Below are 19,922 nucleotides of genomic sequence, written 5' to 3' on the forward strand. Positions count from 1 at the left end.
GTACATTCCCATTTGCCGCTGCTGTTTCTCCGGGAGCATCTTTCGGTACATTCCCATTTGCCGCTGCTGTTTCTCCGGGAGCATCTTTCGGTACATTCCCATTTGCCGCTGCTGTTTCTCCGGGAGCATCTTTCGGTACATTCCCATTTGCCGCTGCTGTTTCTCCGGGAGCATCTTTCGGTACATTCCCATTTGCCGCTGCTGTTTCTCCGGGAGCCTCTTTCGGTACATTCCCATTTGCCGCTGCTGTTTCTCCGGGAGCATCTTTCGGTACATTCCCATTTGCCGCTGCTGTTTCTCCGGGAGCATCTTTCGGTACATTCCCATTTGCCGCTGCTGTTTCTCCGGGAGCCTCTTTCGGTACATTCCCATTTGCCGCTGCTGTTTCTCCGGGAGCATCTTTCGGTACATTCCCATTTGCCGCTGCTGTTTCTCCGGGAGCCTCTTTCGGTACATTCCCATTTGCCGCTGCTGTTTCTCCGGGAGCCTCTTTCGGTACATTCCCATTTGCCGCTGCTGTTTCTCCGGGAGCATCTTTCGGTACATTCCCATTTGCCGCTGCTGTTTCTCCGGGAGCATCTTTCGGTACATTCCCATTTGCCGCTGCTGTTTCTCCGGGAGCATCTTTCGGTACATTCCCATTTGCCGCTGCTGTTTCTCCGGGAGCATCTTTCGGTACATTCCCATTTGCCGCTGCTGTTTCTCCGGGAGCCTCTTTCGGTACATTCCCATTTGCCGCTGCTGTTTCTCCGGGAGCATCTTTCGGTACATTCCCATTTGCCGCTGCTGTTTCTCCGGGAGCATCTTTCGGTACATTCCCATTTGCCGCTGCTGTTTCTCCGGGAGCCTCTTTCGGTACATTCCCATTTGCCGCTGCTGTTTCTCCGGGAGCCTCTTTCGGTACATTCCCATTTGCCGCTGCTGATCCGGCGCTTAGAATCTGCTCACCGGATAGGCTGGGGGATTCTTATAGTATTTCTGAGTTCATTCATGAAATACTACAGCCAATCCCAGCACGGGAACTTTCTCACCAGCCAATCAGAGCGATGCCAGTCTTTTGAAGCCGGGCAAGCAAGACTTCTGAATCAGCCGGGGGCATGCACAAGTTTGCCGCCTTAGCCACTTGCTATTCAGAAGGCACCCGCTTGGTTAGGCTCCTCACAGTCTGGTGGGGCAAATTTTAGTCCCGAGGACTTCCATTAATCCCAGCACATGGGTACTTAAGCCTAGTCCTCCTGCCCAAATGTCCTTCACACCTCTGGCATCCTCTGTGGCTTTCATGTCCGATGTCTGAGTAGACATGCTGGCACCAGGCTGGTAGCCCAGTGACTCACTCAGAACATCGGTCCGGGAAGACCCAGCTCATAATACCATGCACAAGCATATATGTATTAAAACACACTGTTAATAAAATATACACTGTAAACTTTCCTACGTCTTCTGGTACGGGGGATAGAATAAGAAGCTGCACTTTATTTCTTACTAGCCATATTCCCCACACACTAATAACTAGACAGACTTTTAAAACTCCTCACAACCTTATGTATGGTTGGAGCACCTCAGAACCCCTATACAGGGTTATTGGTGACCTGGGCATTAACTGGGTATCCCCCTTAACCTACAAACCGCTTGACCATTTCAGGGACACCTCACATCCCAATGCCCCATTTACCTTTCTGGTCTGTGCTGAAGCAGGGAATCCTAGCAGTTAGTCATGCATGCATTTTCAAGGGGAGATTTTGCCGGGACAATGTGCCAATATGTATCCGGAAATCCAACCTGATTCCCGGGTACATTTTTGGGTTATCCAGCAACTCTGGACCCTGACTACCTAGACACATTCTGACTACACTTTCTCCGTAAACTCCACCCCCCCCCCTAAAACTCATAGCCCCAATCTCTGCTTGCTGGCACACATTGAAAGGTAAAAACACATACATTCTTTTTTGTCGCATCATTTTAAAATATGGTTATATAAAAGTTAGGCTGAAGATCTGACCCTAATTGATTCCTGCAATGCCAGAGTCCAGCGCAGGAACTTGCCATTCTCCCCGACACCCTTTGTAGCCAACTTAACGGATCGGGATCTGGGATCACCGTAAATGACCTGACACACAGATAGGGCTGCAGTTTGCTCAGAGCCCAAACGATGGCCAGGCATTCTTTCTCTAAAGTGGCATAAGCCACTTCCCTGGGTAGCAGTTTCCTGCTCAGGTACACCACGGGATGTTCACCTCCTTCCTCGCCCACGTGGCTTAGTACAGCACCGACACCATAGCCGGAGGCATCGGTCTGCACAAGAAACTTCTTGGTGTAATATGGAGCAGAAATACACTAGAGAAAGTGACCGAGGTCACGAAAGGCCCCTTAGGATGCGCTCAGGGTTGAAATAATAATTATATACAGAGGATATAATATCCAGAGGGAGGGCTAAATAGTGCAAACAAACCAAATACCGAAGGTAAATAGTGATAGGATATCAACTGCTAAAAACTACAATAATACATTGTTAATCATAATCACTACGCCGAAACAAAGAAAGTGATAAGTAAATAATGTGAATATAAAAATGGATTAAAATAAATCCACAGGTGTGGGACAGGTGTGGGACAGGTGTGGGACAGGTGTGGGACAGGTGTGGGGCAGGTGTGGGGCAGGTGTGGGGCAGGTGTGGGACAGGTGTGGGACAGGTGTGGGGCAGGTGTGGGACAGGTGTGGAACAGGTGTGGGACAGGTGTGGGACAGGTGTGGGACAGGTGTGGGACAGGTGTGGGACAGGTGTGGGGCAGGTGTGGGACAGGTGTGGGACAGGTGTGGGACAGGTGTGGGACAGGTGTGGGGCAGGTGTGGGACAGGTGTGGGACAGGTGTGGGACAGGTGTGGACGCCAAATGAGTGAAATAGAAACACAGTTTCAAATTGTTTAAATACACATCTGTGTACAAAAAAAAAAAGATGCCCAAAGCTACTTTCAATGTGATAAAAATACACAATGCAATACCTATATATTCTCTTGAAAAAGGGTCATTTAGTTCAACCCTTTGGCCAAAGCGTCTTAAGCTGCTGCCACTTTCAAGGCATGACCGTTAGCAGGTCCTAACACTCCCTGAGTTAAAATACTTCTTTACCTGTATAATTACAGGAAGAATGATCACATTGGATCTGTCGTAACCTGGCAAAATGAAACTGACCTGCCAACTTAGAAAGAGGGGAGGGGCGAGCTTAAGCTTTAGCCATGCCTACTATCACTCCTTTTGATATATATATATACGAGTTTGAGACAAAAGGTGGCACTGAGTGCTCATTTGCATGTCATTCCCCAGAATCCCTTGCTGCAGTGGAAGCGCTGTATGCTGGACGATAATGGGGAAAGACAGGGTTTCAGACCTGTCTAAGACATGCAAATGAGCATACAGTAATATTTACAGTTGCTATATATATATATATTTTTTTTTATACTGTATATATATATATATATTATGTGATAACGTTTGGGGTTCTCAGAGCTTGTTGGGTATCTGTGTATTTATTAAATACACATCTGTGTCAGAAAAAATGGATAAGTTAATACATAATCCTAATGCCCAAACCACTCATATAGTCCTGATAGCCTCAGATAGCATATAGTGTGTGGCAGAACACACACACCTGATGTATCACTCTATGTACAATACAAATAATGCCCATATACTATGCATACCATATTAAGGAAAATAGATGTTAAACACATGTAGCATGGAAGAGAGTGGGGTCAAAGTATATGAGGCCAACACTAAATAGTTATGTCAGTATATTGGGTAAACACTAAAGTAGGTGCTATCGAAATGCCAATCAAAAGATGTACTCATAGCATAATGCAAAGCGGACTCCGATATACAACCGTATCCTATGTGAAGATCAGGACGCTAGCATCCATTCCACTCTCTCCCACTTGTGGACGCCTGTAAGAGACACGTTCAGAGGTACGCAATGGAGACCGTTTAAAGTGAAACTAAAATTAGGCTTTATTGCGCCTGTCCCTTTAATACAGCAAAACATCCAAAATAAGCCAAAGAAAAACCTACTCCACTTTGGAAACTCTCTTATCTGTATCTTGTAGCTGTAGGGGTAGCCTCTCTGCTCTCCTGGGTCAGCACCCTTGTGTGCTAAGGCAATGTCTGTCCAGGTATAGAGGTCTGGTCCCCTTGTCTTGCTATCAGCATCCAGTCCAGTCCTTCTGCAGCTCAAGACATCTGTCCTTCCTTGTTTCAGCCCCCAATTGTGAGACTAAGGAATCCTCCTTCCTGTCTCAGAACAGGCTATTTCTGAGAGAGCTCTAATCAGCCAGGTGGAGTTGGTTAATTTCTGGTATGCAATTAACCGACACACTGCTGGATCAGAGGCAAGTTTCTTTAAACGGGGATAAGTCCCTGTTACATACCTCCCCTGTTTGTGGGAAGCTCGGGCTTACAATGGCCGAAGCCCATCCTTCCACTCTTATTCGAGATCTCTATGACTCGAATGAGAGTGGATGGAGGAAGAGAACCCTCAGTCCCACTGGGAATGGCCTTCAGTTTCTCATACTGCTTTGCGGGGACACACTGGGTAATCAGACGTTCCTGCAGCACTTTTACTTCTTTAGCAGCCTGCAGATTTTCTTCCTGCAGAGTTCGCTGCTTCTCCTCTGCATTCTGGAGGTGCGTACGCAGACCTTGCAGTTGGTTCTGCAGTCGGTGCTCTGCTTCAAACTTTTCATCTTCCAAAAGTTTCTTTATTTTTTTCAAGCTCATGCAGCTTTTCATTCTTTTCATTGACATGGTCTGTGAAATCAGAATTTTCTTTTTCAGTCTTAAATTGTCTCTTTTTGCAGTCTCTGTAATATTCAGGGCCTCCTTGTAGTCCTCCCTCCATTTACGCACTTCTGCTTTGAGACTCCTGGTCTCCTGGCGTGAGACTTCCATCTCTAGGTTGAGGGTCTGAAGCTCCTTCTGAGAGACTTTGAGATCCATATTATGACTGAGGATAGTTTGAGAGATGCCCAGGTCCTCTGCGAGTCTGTGAAGTTCCTTTTTAGCAACTTCCAATTCTGTCCAGACACTGATGACCTCCTGGTGTGAGGCATTAAATTCTATGCGGAGAGTGTGAACCTCATTCTGAGAGACTTCCACCTTTCTATGGCACTTGCGAACCTCTTGCTGAAAGACTGTAATCTCCTTCAGTGCTTCCTCATACTTCTGCTTCAGATTAGCAATCATTCTATCAGATTGGCTCTGCTTTTCCACCATGGTGGCATTAGTATTGTTTGCAGTAGCTAGCTCAATCTTGAGGTCCTCCAATTCAGTTTTGGCCACAGAGTAAATTGCGAGCACAGTCTTCTGTAGCTCAGCATTATTTTCTCTCTTCATTTCCAATTCTTCACGGAGCAGATCACCGTTATGCCTGGCAGCTTGCAGTGCATCCTCAGGGCTGGTCAAGGGATCGTCACTCACTGGTTCTGGCTCCGCTTCCCTGGGATGGTTGGATGAGGGTTCTTCACTGTTAGCACCGGACAGACACATCTTTGGGGTACACGACTTCTGCCTTGGGCCCTCTGGATATTCTGTCATCCGCATGACGAATCCTCCATTTTCTCTATTGCATCTGTCCCTTTAATACCACAAAAACCTTTAAGCAAGCCAAAGAAAAACCTACTCCACTTTGGAGAATATCTACACATGTACTGTAGTCTAGCCCTCTCTAACTGGGTGGTTAGCTAAGCTAAATACCAGCCCCAAATATATATATATATTTATACAGATACACAATAGTCCCATAAGAAAGTCATATCTGTTTCTGTAGCTGTAGGGGAAGGCCTCTCTCCTCTCCTGGGTCCGCAGCCTTGTGTGCTATAGAAATATCCGGATCCAGGTTTAGAAATCTTGTCCCCCTTTGTCTTGCTGTCAGCCTGCAGTCTCTCTGTAGCTCAAGACATCTGTCCTTGCTGGGTCAGCCCCAATTGTGAGCTCAGGAATCCTCCTTCTTGTCTCAGAACAGGCTATTTCTGAGAGAGCTCTAATCAGCTTGCTGATATGCAATTAACCAGCACAATGCTGGATCAGAGGCAAGTTTCTTTAAACAGGGATAAGTCCCTGTTACAACGCCACAGCAGTGACGTCACCACTTTTTTGTGTAATCTGGGGCAGCCAGGATGGGAGCACTGGCCAGTGCTGTCTTCAATGCCTGAAAAGCTTCTTCACAGGCAGGAGACCTGGCTACCAGAACCCTGGCTGTGTGTGTGTGACACGCTGTGTGTGTGTGACACCTGTGTGTGTGTGTGTGACACGCTGTGTGTGTGTGTGTGTGTGTGACACGCTGTGTGTGTGTGACATGCTGTGTGTGTGACACGCTGTGTGTGTGTGTGACACGCTGTGTGTGTGACACACTGTGTGTGTGTGTGACACGCTGTGTGTGTGTGTGTGTGTGTGTGACACGCTGTGTCTGTGTGTGTGACACGCTGTGTGTGTGTGTGTGTGTGTGTGTGTGACACGCTGTGTGTGTGTGTGACATGCTGTGTGTGTGTGTGACACGCTGTGTGTGTGTGTGACACGCTGTGTGTGTGTGTGTGTGTGTGTGTGACACGCTGTGTGTGTGTGTGTGTGTGACACGCTGTGTGTGTGTGTGTGACACGCTGTGTGTGTGTGTGTGTGTGTGTGTGTGACACGCTGTGTGTGTGTGTGACATGCTGTGTGTGTGTGTGACACGCTGTGTGTGTGTGTGACACGCTGTGTGTGTGTGTGTGTGTGTGACACGCTGTGTGTGTGTGTGTGTGTGACACGCTGTGTGTGTGTGTGTGACACGCTGTGTGTGTGTGTGTGTGTGTGTGTGTGTGACACGCTGTGTCTGTGTGTGTGACACGCTGTGTGTGTGTGACACGCTGTGTGTGTGTGTGTGTGTATGTGTGTGACACGCTCTGTGTGTGTGTGTGTGTGTGTGTGTGACACGCTGTGTCTGTGTGTGTGACACGCTGTGTGTGTGTGTGACACGCTGTGTGTGTGTGTGACACGCTGTGTGTGTGTGTGTGACACGCTGTGTCTGTGTGTGTGACACGCTGTGTGTGTGACACGCTGTGTGTGTGTGTGTGACACGCTGTGTGTGTGTGTGTGACACGCTGTGTGTGTGTGTGTGTGTGTGACACGCTGTGTCTGTGTGTGTGACACGCTGTGTGTGTGTGACACGCTGTGTGTGTGTGTGTGTGTGACACGCTCTGTGTGTGTGTGTGTGTGTGTGTGTGTGTGTGTGTGTGTGACACGCTGTGTCTGTGTGTGTGACACGCTGTGTGTGTGTGTGTGTGTGTGACATGCTGTGTGTGTGTGTGACACACTGTGTGTGTGTGTGTGACACGCTGTGTGTGACGGGATCACTGTCCCTGTGCTGCTCCTTCATCCACAGAGTCTGTCACTAAACCTGTGGTCACCGCGTCCACTTCCCAGCCCCAGGAGAATGGGACGGTCACCCTGACATGTGGCACGGCCAACGCTGAGAGAATCCTGTGGGGCAGAGGCAGTGCCACGCTCCCCCCCGGGGCGCGTCTGTCCCCAAATAACAGGACGGTCACCTTCTCCAAGATCAGCCGCTCAGACGCAGGAGGGTATCAGTGTCAGGCGGAGAATCCCATCAGTAAGAGCCTCAGTGACACCTACACGCTGATAGTATCCTGTGAGTACTGACTGCATACTACAAGTACTTAATATACACTGCGTGCACTGACTCTATACTGAGAGTACTGACTGTATACTACAAGTACTAAATATACACTGCGTGCACTGACTATATACTGAGAGTACTGACTGTATACTACAAGTACTAAATATACACTGCGTGCACTGACTATATACTGAGAGTACTGACTGCATACTACAAGTACTAATTATACACTGCGTGCACTGACTATATACTGAGAGTACTGACTGTATGCTACAAGTACTAAATATACACTGCGTGCACAGACTATATACTGAGAGTACTGTCTGTATACTACAATAACTAAATATACACTACGTGCACTGACTATATACTGAGAGTACTGACTGTATACTACAAGTACTAAATATACACTGCGTGCACTGACTATATACTGAGAGTACTGACTGTATACTACAAGTACTAAATATACACTGCGTGCACTGACTATATACTGAGAGTACTGACTGCATACTACAAGTACTAAATATACACTGCGTGCACTGACTATATACTGAGAGTACTGACTGTATACTACAAGTACTAAATATACACTGCGTGCACTGACTATATACTGAGAGTACTGACTGTATACTACAAGTATTAAATATACACTGCGTGCACTGACTATATACTGAGAGTACTGACTGTATACTACAAGTATTAAATATACACTGCGTGCACTGACTATATACTGAGAGTACTGACTATATACTGAGAGTACTGACTGTATACTACAAGTATTAAATATACACTGCGTGCACTGACTATATACTGAGAGTACTGACTATATACTGAGAGTACTGACTGTATACTACAAGTACTAATTATACACTGTGTGCACTGACTATATACTGAGAGTACTGACTGTATACTACAAGTACTAATTATACACTGCGTGCACTGACTATATACTGAGAGTACTGACTGCATACTACAAGTACTAAATATACACTGCGTGCACTGACTATATACTGAGAGTACTGACTGTATACTACAAGTACTAAATATACACTGCGTGCACTGACTATATACTGTGAGTACTGACTGCATACTACAAGTACTAAATATACACTGCGTGCACTGACTATATACTGAGAGTACTGACTGCATACTACAAGTACTAAATATACACTGCGTGCACTGACTATATACTGAGAGTACTGACTGCATACTACAAGTACTAAATATACACTGCGTGCACTGACTCTATACTGAGAGTACTGACTGTATACTACAAGTACTAAATATACACTGCGTGCACTGACTATATACTGAGAGTACTGACTGCATACTACAAGTACTAAATATACACTGCGTGCACTGACTCTATACTGAGAGTACTGACTGCATACTACAAGTACTAATTATACACTGCGTGCACTGACTATATACTGAGAGTACTGACTGTATACTACAAGTACTAAATATACACTGCGTGCACTGACTATATACTGAGAGTACTAACTGTATACTACAAGTACTAAATATACACTGCGTGCACTGACTATATACTGAGAGTACTGACTGTATACTACAAGTACTAAATATACACTGCGTGCACTGACTATATACTGAGAGTACTGACTGTATACTACAAGTACTAAATATACACTGCGTGCACTGACTATATACTGAGAGTACTGACTGTATACTACAAGTACTAAATATACACTGCGTGCACTGACTATATACTGAGAGTACTGACTGCATACTACAAGTACTAAATATACACTGCGTGCACTGACTATATACTGAGAGTACAGACTGCATACTACAAGTACTAAATATACACTGCGTGCACTGACTATATACTGAGAGTACTGACTGCATACTACAAGTACTAAATATACACTGCGTGCACTGACTATATACTGAGAGTACTGACTTTATACTACAAGTACTAAATATACACTGCGTGCACTGACTATATACTGAGAGTACTGACTGCATACTACAAGTACTAAATATACACTGCGTGCACTGACTATATACTGAGAGTACTGACTGCATACTACAAGTACTAAATATACACTGCGTGCACTGACTATATACTGAGAGTACTGACCGTATACTATGAGTACTTATTATATACTGTGATTAGTGACTATATACTGAGAGTACTAATTATATACTGCGAGCACTGACTATATACTGAGTACTAATTATACTCTGCGAGTACTGACTAAATACTGTGCATACTAATTATACACTGTGAGTACTGACTATATACTGAGAGTACTAATTATACACTCTGAACACTGACTATATACTGAAAGTACTAATTATACACTGCAAGCACTGACTATATACTGAGAGTATTGATTATATACTGCGAGTATTGACTATATACTACACATACTAATTATTTACTGCCAGTACTGAATATATACAGTGAGTACTAATTATACACTGCAAGTACTGACTATATACTGCGATTATTAGTTATATACTGAGCACTGATTGTATACTGTGAGTACTGATTGTATATTGCGAATCTCTAATCATATCATGTAAGTACTGACTATATACTCTGAGTACTAAGTTATATATTGCGAATACTAATTATATATTAAGTGCCGACTAAATACTGCGAGAAGTAATTATTAGAGATGGCGGAGCCTGTCACAGTCCCATGAGTTTTTTTATCAACATCCGATCCGCTCACGCAAATTTGAAGGCAATTGGGCATAAAAATGTGCGCGTATTCCTCCTAATCCGCCATCGCACCCGCGCCGCCCAGGTGCTGAAATACGGGGTATGCTGGAGAGGAGGGGGCCTGTTTCAGTACAGTCCCAAACACTAATATATATATATATATATATATATATATGTAGCCCTGCTTCCTATCGCTAGCAAGCCGCTACTCTGTGCTGTGTCACCTGTAGGCTCACAGGGTCTGAGTCTCTGCCACAGAGAGCCTGGGGTACATGCAATAATTATCACGGGTGCAGCGCCTCCACCTGCGACAGCTCCCGCCACCGGGGGAGTGGGTCTTCGCAGGACGTCTATGCAATAATTACTGACACACAGCCAATTACCATAACCAACTTCTTTTACTCGTAGGCAAAGCTCACATATAGGTACATACAATAACATCCCAGTCAGGAACACCGTATAACACGCCACGGCGGGCATTAGCACTTTCTTGCGCCTCGGCGGACGCCAACACAATTATGCGCCACGGAGGACGCCAACACAATCATGCGCCACGGTGGACGCCATCACTTCCCGAACCCGCCACCGGGTGATCCCACCCCGTGTCCAATCCCCAACAGAACAGTCCTGCTACTCCACAGTTAACCAACCATATGTGTATGGGTGACTGCGCAGCCACTGTGTCCCGAATGAATGAATGGTACCGGTGGTGCACTTGTTGAAATACCTGCCCAGCACTGCAGTACTCGGATCTGCTACGCTCTTCACAAAGGGTCTCCGCACGTCGATACCTTTCTCTCTCTCTCTCTGAAGATGATCTGGGGCGATCCCACCCGGACTCCAGTAACCACACGCGGGGTCTTCTGAGACCAGACCTCCCGCTCAATAGTATAGTCCCGATCGAGGGCTAAGGATACTAGGGGAACAGGAACCTCGCTATGGCGATCCCTGGCTCCGCTTGTCTCTACCGTGACTCAGGGATAAACTGGGCCTGGGGCACACAGCCTACGCCGGGGGCGGCTTAACCTCCCCTACACAGACACTCCGTCTCCTCTCCTCTCCTACCAGCTCTCCTCCATGTGCGCGCAACACCTCCCTATATCTCCTCCACATCCTCAGCCCATTGGCTCACTCTCCCACATGACACTCCCCGCGGGGCTGCTGGGACAAGGGTCTGCTCCCTTCCACCAATTAACACTCTCCTCCTTCGCGGGCTTTTGCAAATCTCGCTCTTTCAGGGTGAATCAGGGGTCAAGGCTACATCCTCCCCCCTGTGGATTCCAACGACCCCACTTGGACAACGATAACAGTACAACCATTTTTATATAATGAAAAACACTAATACATCGGTCTGTATATCAACTTATACATCTCACTGAACATGATAATAACGGATTAAACCCGGCTGCGAGCCCACTGCTGAGCCTCATAATGGGGTGCCCCAAACTGATCATAGGCCATCCTCATTGGAGGTTTCCCATTTCTCTGACTCCTTCTCAACCCCGGTGTGGTCACTCCCTGTGGAGAGTGAGGGTCGTATTCTGCTGCGCTAGGTTCTTCCCTTGAGGGGCTTGTGTTCTCGAACCGGTCTGAGCTTGGGACGAAGCATGGGCTCTGAGGGTCTAACATTGAGGTTTCCGGCGTCACCGCCTGGGGTGCTTGCTTCCTGAGCTCTTTACCCGAAGCTCCCTAGGGAGATGCTCCTGGTGAAAGGCCCCTTTGAGAGGTTCCCTCTTGTGGACCCTCCAGACTTTCGCCGCTCCCTACTTCAGCCTCTGAGGACATTTCTCCATTCAGCGGAGATGCCGGCCACTCCAACTCTCCGTCCTCTATTTGCGGTATAGGCAGTAGATGGTTACGATGCCACGTCTTTACCCGACCCTCCGAGTCTTTGATACGGTAGACTGGAAGGTCAGGCAATTGAGAAATCACCTCGTACACCCCATCCCGCCATCGGTCAGCCAACTTATGTTTTCCCGGTACTCCCAGGTTGCGGAGAAGTACGGCATCACCAGGCTTAATGTCTCTATGTTTTACTTTGTGATCATATCGCCTTTTGTTCCCGGCATTCAGTTTTTCAGCGGATTTCTCGGCTTCCCCATAGGCCTTCTGTAAGTTCTCTTGTAATCTTTGTACATAGCGAAAATGGGTAGTATTGCGTACTCCATCGGTGGAGACTCTCAACTGTATGTCCACTGGTAATCGGGCTTCACGGCCGAACATGAGGAAGTAGGGCGAGAACCCGGTAGATTCGTGTCGGGTGCAATTGTAGGCATGGACGAGAGTTTCCACATGACGACTCCACTTAGTCTTTTCCACACCGGTTAGCGTGCCTAGCATGTCCAGCAGAGTGCGATTGAAACGTTCGGTTAAGGCATCACCTTCAGGGTGGTAAGGAGTGGTATGGGACTTTTTGATGTGTAGGAGGTTCAGCAATTCTTTTATCAGCTTACTTTCAAAGTCCCGCCCTTGGTCGGAGTGAAGGCGTTGGGGAAGCCCATAATGCATAAAATACTTCTCCCAGAGTACCTTAGCCACCGTAATGGCTTTTTGATCTTTGATCGAAAAGGCCTAAGCGTAGCGGGTATAATGATCGGTGATGACCAGCACGTTCCCTATGCCATGGGTGTCGGGCTAGCTGCACAAGAAGTACATACAAACTAAATCCATAGGTCCCGTACTTCTTAGGTGGCCCATGGAGGCAGCTCTAGTGGGCAGAGTCTTGCGTTGGATACACCGCACACACCTACGACAGTTATGCTCCACGGATTCTCTCATTTTTGGCCACAAAAATCTGTCTCTCACCAGTCCAAAAGTCTTATCTACCCCCAGATGTCTTTTTGGTAACACTAGTTGTCGGCATCCCGGGTGATCATGATAATCCACCACTCGGTATAACAGCCTGTCTTGAATTTCAAATTTGTCCGCTTCCCGCATCAGTATACCTCCGACATCCCCCGGAGTCTGGCGAAGCAGGCCCCGTCGGTTTTGTCGAAGGGCCTCACGGATAGTCCCTGCGACCGGGTCTTGTTCTTGGTACCGTACCATATCTTCCCAGGCGATGATCTGGTCGGCGATAACATGCATCCCCCTCGGATCACGATAGGCTTTGGGTATAGCGGTGGAGGCGCACCCTAGGGAGACGGCTACCCGCAATTCCGAAAAGGCTACTTGTTCGTCTATGACGGCGGCGGTGCAACAGAGCGCTCTTATCCCTGGCCTAGGAATCTCTTCCCACTGCTCTCCGTCGGGGGTAAGGGCCAACCCCGGTCGCCGCGACAAGGCGTCTGCTCCAATGTTCAAGGGCCCAGGTTTGTATTTCAAGGTGAAATTGTAATTGAAGAGCGCGGCCAACCAGCGATGTCCAGCCGCATCCAGTTTGTGCGGAGGTCATGATGTAGGTGAGAGGGTTATTATCAGTTCGTACCTCGAATGACACCCCGTACAGGTCGTCCCGAAGTTTGTCCACAATGGCACACTTAAGCGCCAAGAACTCGAGCTTGTGTACCGGGTAATTCTGCTCACTGGCTGTGAGACTACGGCTGATATACGCAGCGGGTCGCAACCCCTCAGGATATTTTTGATGCAGCACTGCGCCTAGGCCGCTCTGGCTGGCGTCCACGTGTAGTATTTAGGGCTGGTCGGGGTTGGCGTAGGCCAAGACCGGGGCCGCCGTCAGGCTCTGTTTCAGGTCGTGGAAGGCTCAGTCGCACTCGGGAGTCCATTTATCCCCGAAGGACTGTCGGGCAGGGTTGGTCTTCTGGCCCGCCTCCACTGGGTATACTCTGAGCAGACTGTTGAGGGCTTTGGCCCTAGGGGAGTACCCCTCCACAAATCTGCGATAGTAGCCGCAAAATCCCAGGAACGATCGCAACTCTCCCACATTCTCCGGGCGGGGCCAGTTGACAACAGCTTCTACCTTGGCGGGATCAGTGGCAATTCCCTGACCAGACACTATGGGGCCTATGCAGAGAGCAGCGCTAAAGTAAATCTCGCCATTTTTTTGAGAAATTCGCGCAGAAAACAGCAGAAAATGGCGAGTTACGAAAACCGCGCCATTTTTTTTTCTATTTGTAAATCTCGCCGCGTGGCTGGCGAGAACCTACATGTCGCCAGTTTTAAAAATATCCTAATTCAGAAAGGCGCGAACGGCATCTAGCGGCTGTTCGCGCCAATAAAATGGCGCGATTTTCTACAATTTGCTCCGCCAAGAAAAGTTGGCAAGAAGCTGGAGCTCGCCGGCCATAGGAAAGGAGAAAAAAAATGCGCGATTTTTTTTAACACATTTCAGCTGCGCGCATCTCTCCATTTTAAACTCGCCACACGCATTCATGCTATAAATTGCAGATTTCGCACATTTCTGCATATGGAGAAGAAAACTCTCCAAAAAAGCAACTTTTTATTACCCTCGCCAATTTTTAAATTCGCTGCTCTCTGCATAGGCCCCTATGTGTCCTACGTACGTTCTTCTTAAAGGCTTTAACTAGTTTCTTTTTATCGTAATCATCAGCGATGCCCTGTACTGTAGTGAGGGTCTTTCTGCCGTTCCTCTGCTGGATCCTTATATGAATGGAATCTTCTGTCAAACAGAGGTCTGGCAGAACCGGCATTTGTCCAGAGAGAGTTTGAGACCTTCCTGAGACAGTCTATCCAGTACCTTCAGAAGACGGACCTCATGCTCTTCCAGGGTTTTCCCGAAGACTATGATGTCATCTAGGTACACCAGGCATTCTCGGGGGTTGAGGTCCCTCAGCGTCTTCTCCATTAACCGCTGGAAGGTAGCTGGTGCCCCGCATATGCCTTGGGGCATACGGGTGAATTGATAAAACCCAAGGGGGCAGACAAACGCGGTCTTTTCTTGATCCTCGGGGCTCATAGGGACTTGATAATACCTGGACCACAGGTCCAGTACGCTGAAGCACTGGCTCCCGTGTAAGGTATTGAGAATCTCCTCTATGCGGGGAAGATTATACTGGTCCGGCACCGTCCGATTGTTCAGCGTCTGATAATCCACACATAGTCTCACTGTTCCATTTTTTTTTCTCACGACTACTATAGGAGAGGCATAGGGACTGCGGGACTCTTTGACAATCCCGGCAGCTTCCATTTCATTGATAGCTGCCCTCACATCCTCCACGTCCCTGGGAGCGAGTCGGCGGGAACGCTCCCGGAAAGGCTTCTCATCAGTCATCCGAATGGTGTGTTGGGCATTGCGACTACACCCCACATCTATTTCCCCCGTAGAGAATACGGATCATCTCTGCTCCAGTTGCGCCCGCAACCGTTCCTTCCAGGCTCCTGGCAACTCGGACGAGCCAAACTCGAAGCTTAGGGCCGTCCCGGTTTCTTCCACTCGGGTCGCGTTCACTTGCACGGCTTCTTCCACCGAACTGACAGGATAAATCCTCCCTATCCGTTGGCCCACATCGACGGCCACGGGGAAGGGCGACAGATTCTGTACCATCACGTCAATCCGTCGAGGAATGGCGACATGCCAATGGCGAAATTCGGGTATGAGCCAATACCCCCGACGTACATCCTCCTCTGGGGTACTCTCTAGCGAGAATTGCTGGTCTTAGGCTAGACGCTCAGCATAGGCACACCAAGCGGGAACTCTTTGCGTTTCTCCGGGGAAGAGTCGGGTCAAACCTCCCCTTCCGCAGAACAGCAGTCCGTAGTCATCTGGAGGAGAAGGGGGCGGGGCTGGATCTTCTTGAACCAATTGCAGCTGCAGGCTCGACATGGGGAGCTCTTTAGTCTCGTGTAGGTAGGCCCGGATGACCGCTTGCACAATGTCAGCATTGGTACCGAGTATGATGGGGTACTTGGGGGTGTCTCGGGGTTCCGGACACACCAAGGCGTCCACCTTCATGGGGTGAGTTTTTCCCGTATTGAGCTGCTGTATTTCCAGGTCCACGGTCACTAGGCCATCGATGGGATAGTCGTCATTGCTTAACCCACGTACCTTGATGTGTTCAGCCGGTCGTAGCGGCCGTTTTCGAAGATGACGATCATAGAACCCCCGATATATGATGGTGACTTGGGATCCGGTGTCTAGTAGCGCGGAAGAGTAGATCCCATCCACGAGTACCTGAATCAACGCTACCGGACCTACCCGGTTACTGTCTTCTGCCGGCTCTTCTCCTCCCGCGGGGGTCCCGGCCTGGTCGTTATCTGTCGCATACACCCTGCAAACCATAGCTTGGGGCGGGAACTTCTTGGGGGAAGGGCTCCGGCATCGAGAATCGCCCAGGCGACAGTCGTAGGATATATGCCCCCTCTTCCCACATTTGTAGCACGACATATCCCGGGGAACAGCACGCCGATCGAGCGGAGGCGACGACCGTCCTGCGTAAGGCGGCTTCTCTGGGCCCGGCTTGTCCGGGGGGTCCTCCTTCTTGTCAGCGCTCCCTTTGGGTTTAGCTGCTACTCTTCGGCTTCTGAAGGGAGTGCAGCATTAGATGCGTCTCGTGCTCCTTCACCTGCTGCAGGAGTTGGATGAACGAAGGGAGAGGGCCCCGCGTGAGGTGGTCACGAATCATACTGGCTATGGGGTGGGTAGGGCTAGACCCGCGGAGGTACTGCTTACGGAGATACTCATCCATCTGAGAGGGCAGCACATGTTTATGATGTAATAACGGCCCGAGAGACATTTGCACTCGGTGTACATAGGCAGACAGTTCTTCCCCCTCCTTTTGATTTATGGCATAGTACTTGGCCCACAAAGCACCATGATCTCTTTCGCGCTATAGCCTTCTGCCAGGAACTCGATCATCAAGCGAGAGGTTAGTTCGGGGTATTGCTCGCGGTGTATACTGATCAGGGTGGCCGCTGTGGGCCGCAGGCACTCCATGAGTCTTTGCCTTTTCACCACATCGGTGCACGACCACTCTTCCATTACGCCCCTCATGTGTTCCTTCCATGTTTCTACCCCGTCTTCCCCGGTAGGCACAGGGGGGGTCCCCGAAAAAGCTTTTAGCTTCCGGTAGTTCTGGGCATGGTCATATCGTAAGCACTTCAACCAGCGGCGGTAGACTAGGGGGACCGGATAACTGGTCTATTTTGTCATTGAGTTTCTGCAGCATATTACTACGTACTCCGGCCTCGGCGGAGGTGCTTGACCCTGGATAACTGGAGGCGGACAGGCAACTACCGCAGTCGCTCTCGGCATAGTGAGCAAAAGGAAGGGTGGGGTCGTCCTCATCCAGCGGACGTACTGGGGAGTCTCGGAGGGGGTAGACAAAAAGACTACCGCCAAGCGGAGCATCGGGCAGGGCCAGGCATTGAGGAACGGCAGGTTCGAGCGCTAACAGGTTGCGCCGACAGTCCACCAGCAAGGTGTTCCAGTTAGAGTTGCGATCTACCTGTACATCTACCAGGCGAGCTTTGGCAAAACCCGGGAGTTGTCGCAAGGCCGTCTGTAAAGTCTCTAAGGGCAAGGCCATGGGCACTCGGGCCAGCGCTACGGCGCGATGGGTAGGCGTCTTGGCGGGCCCAGTCACGTATCTCGTGACGGGTAGCAAGAGCCATGGTAGCAACAATTTAGTTTCGAGGGGCACCCCAGGTCTAAGATCTCAGCCGCGCCTCCAAATGTAGCCCTGCTTCCTATCGCTAGCAAGCCGCTACTATGTGCTGTGTCACCTGTAGGCTCGCAGGGCCTGAGTCTCTGCCACAGAGAGCCTGGGGTACGCGCAATAAGTATCACGGGTGCAGCGCCTCAACCTGCGACAGCTCCCGCCAGCGGGGGAGTGGGTCTTCGCAGGACGTCTATGCAATAATTACTGACACACAGCCAATTACCATAACCAACTTCTTTTACTCATAGGCAAAGCTCACATGTAGGTACACACAATAACATCCCAGTCAGTAACACCGTATAACACGCCACGGCGGACGGTAACACTATCTTGCGCCACGGCGGACGCCAACACAATCAAGCGCCACGGCGGATCCCCAACAGAACAGTCCTGCTACTCCACAGTTAACCAACCATATGTGTATGGGTGACTGCGCAGCCACTGTGTCCCGAATGAATGAATGGTACCGGTGGTGCACTTGTTGAAATACCTGCCCAGCACTCCAGTACTCGGATCTGCTACGCTCTTCACAAAGGGTCTCCGCACGTCGATACCTTTCTCTCTCTCTCTCTGAAGATGATCCGGGGCGATTCCACCCGGACTCCAGTAACCACACGCGGGGTCTGAGCCCAGGCCTCCCGCTCGATAGTATAGTCCCGATCGAGGGCTAAGGATACTAGGGGAACAGGAACCTCGCTATGGCGATCCCTGGCTCAGCTTGTCTCTACCGTGACTCAGGGCTAAACTGGGCCTGGGGCACACGGCATACGCCGGGGGCGGCTTAACCTCCCCTACACAGACACTCCGTCTCCTCTCCTCTCCTACCAGCTCTCCTCCATGTGCGCGCAACACCTCCCTATATCTCCTCCACGTCCTCAGCCCATTGGCTCACTCTCCCACATGACACTCCCCGCGGGGCTGCTGGGACAAGGGTCTGCTCCCTTCCACCAATTAGCACTCTCCTCCATCGCGGGCTTTTGCAAATCACTCTGTGCAGGCGCAACCTCTCGCTCTTTCAGGGTGAATCAGGGGTCACGGCTACATATATATATATATATATATATATAGGGGGTACTCCTGTCAGGAACACAGCAAACACCCGCTGCTATTCCACGCGGCAGCTCTGGAGGTGGGAATTAAAGCGTATTGTACCGTTACTGCTCACACCCGTACCTAATCCGGCTAAAAGCATTTCTGCCAGGAATGTGGGGTACCTCAGGGGTACTCCTTATTATACCCCCAGGCTCATGGTACTGTCAGTGCTCTGCTCTTAAAGGAAGCCAGGGAAGGAGCTAATGCCTCGGGCATGGTCAGCGCTTATGCGCTGACCTGTGCTGAGGCGCGCTGCTGCTCGGCACTGAGCCCCTGCAGCCGCAATGAGAGCGGCTTTAGCAGGGGCTCGCGCACGCGTCCGCACGCTTGGGGAAGCGTGTGTCTCACCGAGTCTTCAGATTTGGCGCTCGCCGGAGCGCAGGGCCGGTCACGTGAGCTGTTCGCCCAATGAGGGCAAACCAGTTTCGTGACGTCACTGGCCCGCCCCCAGACCCGCCCCCGACACGCCCACGGATGGCGCGCTGTGTAAGGCCAGGGAAAGCACCGCTTTCCCTGAGCCTCAGCGCGCCTCCACCCGGATACACCACTATGTCCCAGGCCTGAGAGTATTAGCTGCAGGTGTGCGCAGCGAGCTCTGCAGTATGACAGTAACAGGGAGCTATCCAGCATCTGGGAGAGTGCAAGGCTAGCGCTGCTCCCCTGAATAGCAGAGGTTGTGGGTTCTGATCCTGTTGGACCTGACACCAGTACCTCCTTCCTCACAAGGTGCTTTGGGCTTGTCAGAATAGTTCTTACTGAAATCCTTTGGGAAGCGTATATATATATATATATATATATATATATATATATATATATATATATATATATATATATATATATATATATATATATATATATATATATATACATAGTGATTGTGACTTTAATGAAATAGGTC

At 49.3% G+C, this 19,922-nt stretch overlaps 1 protein-coding gene across 4 annotated transcripts in view; it reads left to right on the forward strand.

Annotated features, from left to right (window-relative positions):
• LOC142483312 (cell adhesion molecule CEACAM6-like) overlaps nt 1-19,922 on the forward strand; it is a 139,015-nt gene that overhangs the window by 74,454 nt on the left and 44,639 nt on the right. For all 4 annotated transcript variants that reach the window (XM_075583414.1, XM_075583413.1, XM_075583412.1 and 1 more), the window contains one exon: nt 7,407-7,673. In XM_075583414.1, the coding sequence (XP_075439529.1) occupies nt 7,407-7,673 (267 nt within the window). The remainder of the gene's footprint in view (nt 1-7,406; nt 7,674-19,922) is intronic.

This window comes from Ascaphus truei, unplaced genomic scaffold (assembly GCF_040206685.1).
Source record: "Ascaphus truei isolate aAscTru1 unplaced genomic scaffold, aAscTru1.hap1 HAP1_SCAFFOLD_319, whole genome shotgun sequence".
Classification (NCBI taxonomy): Eukaryota; Metazoa; Chordata; class Amphibia; order Anura; family Ascaphidae; genus Ascaphus; species Ascaphus truei.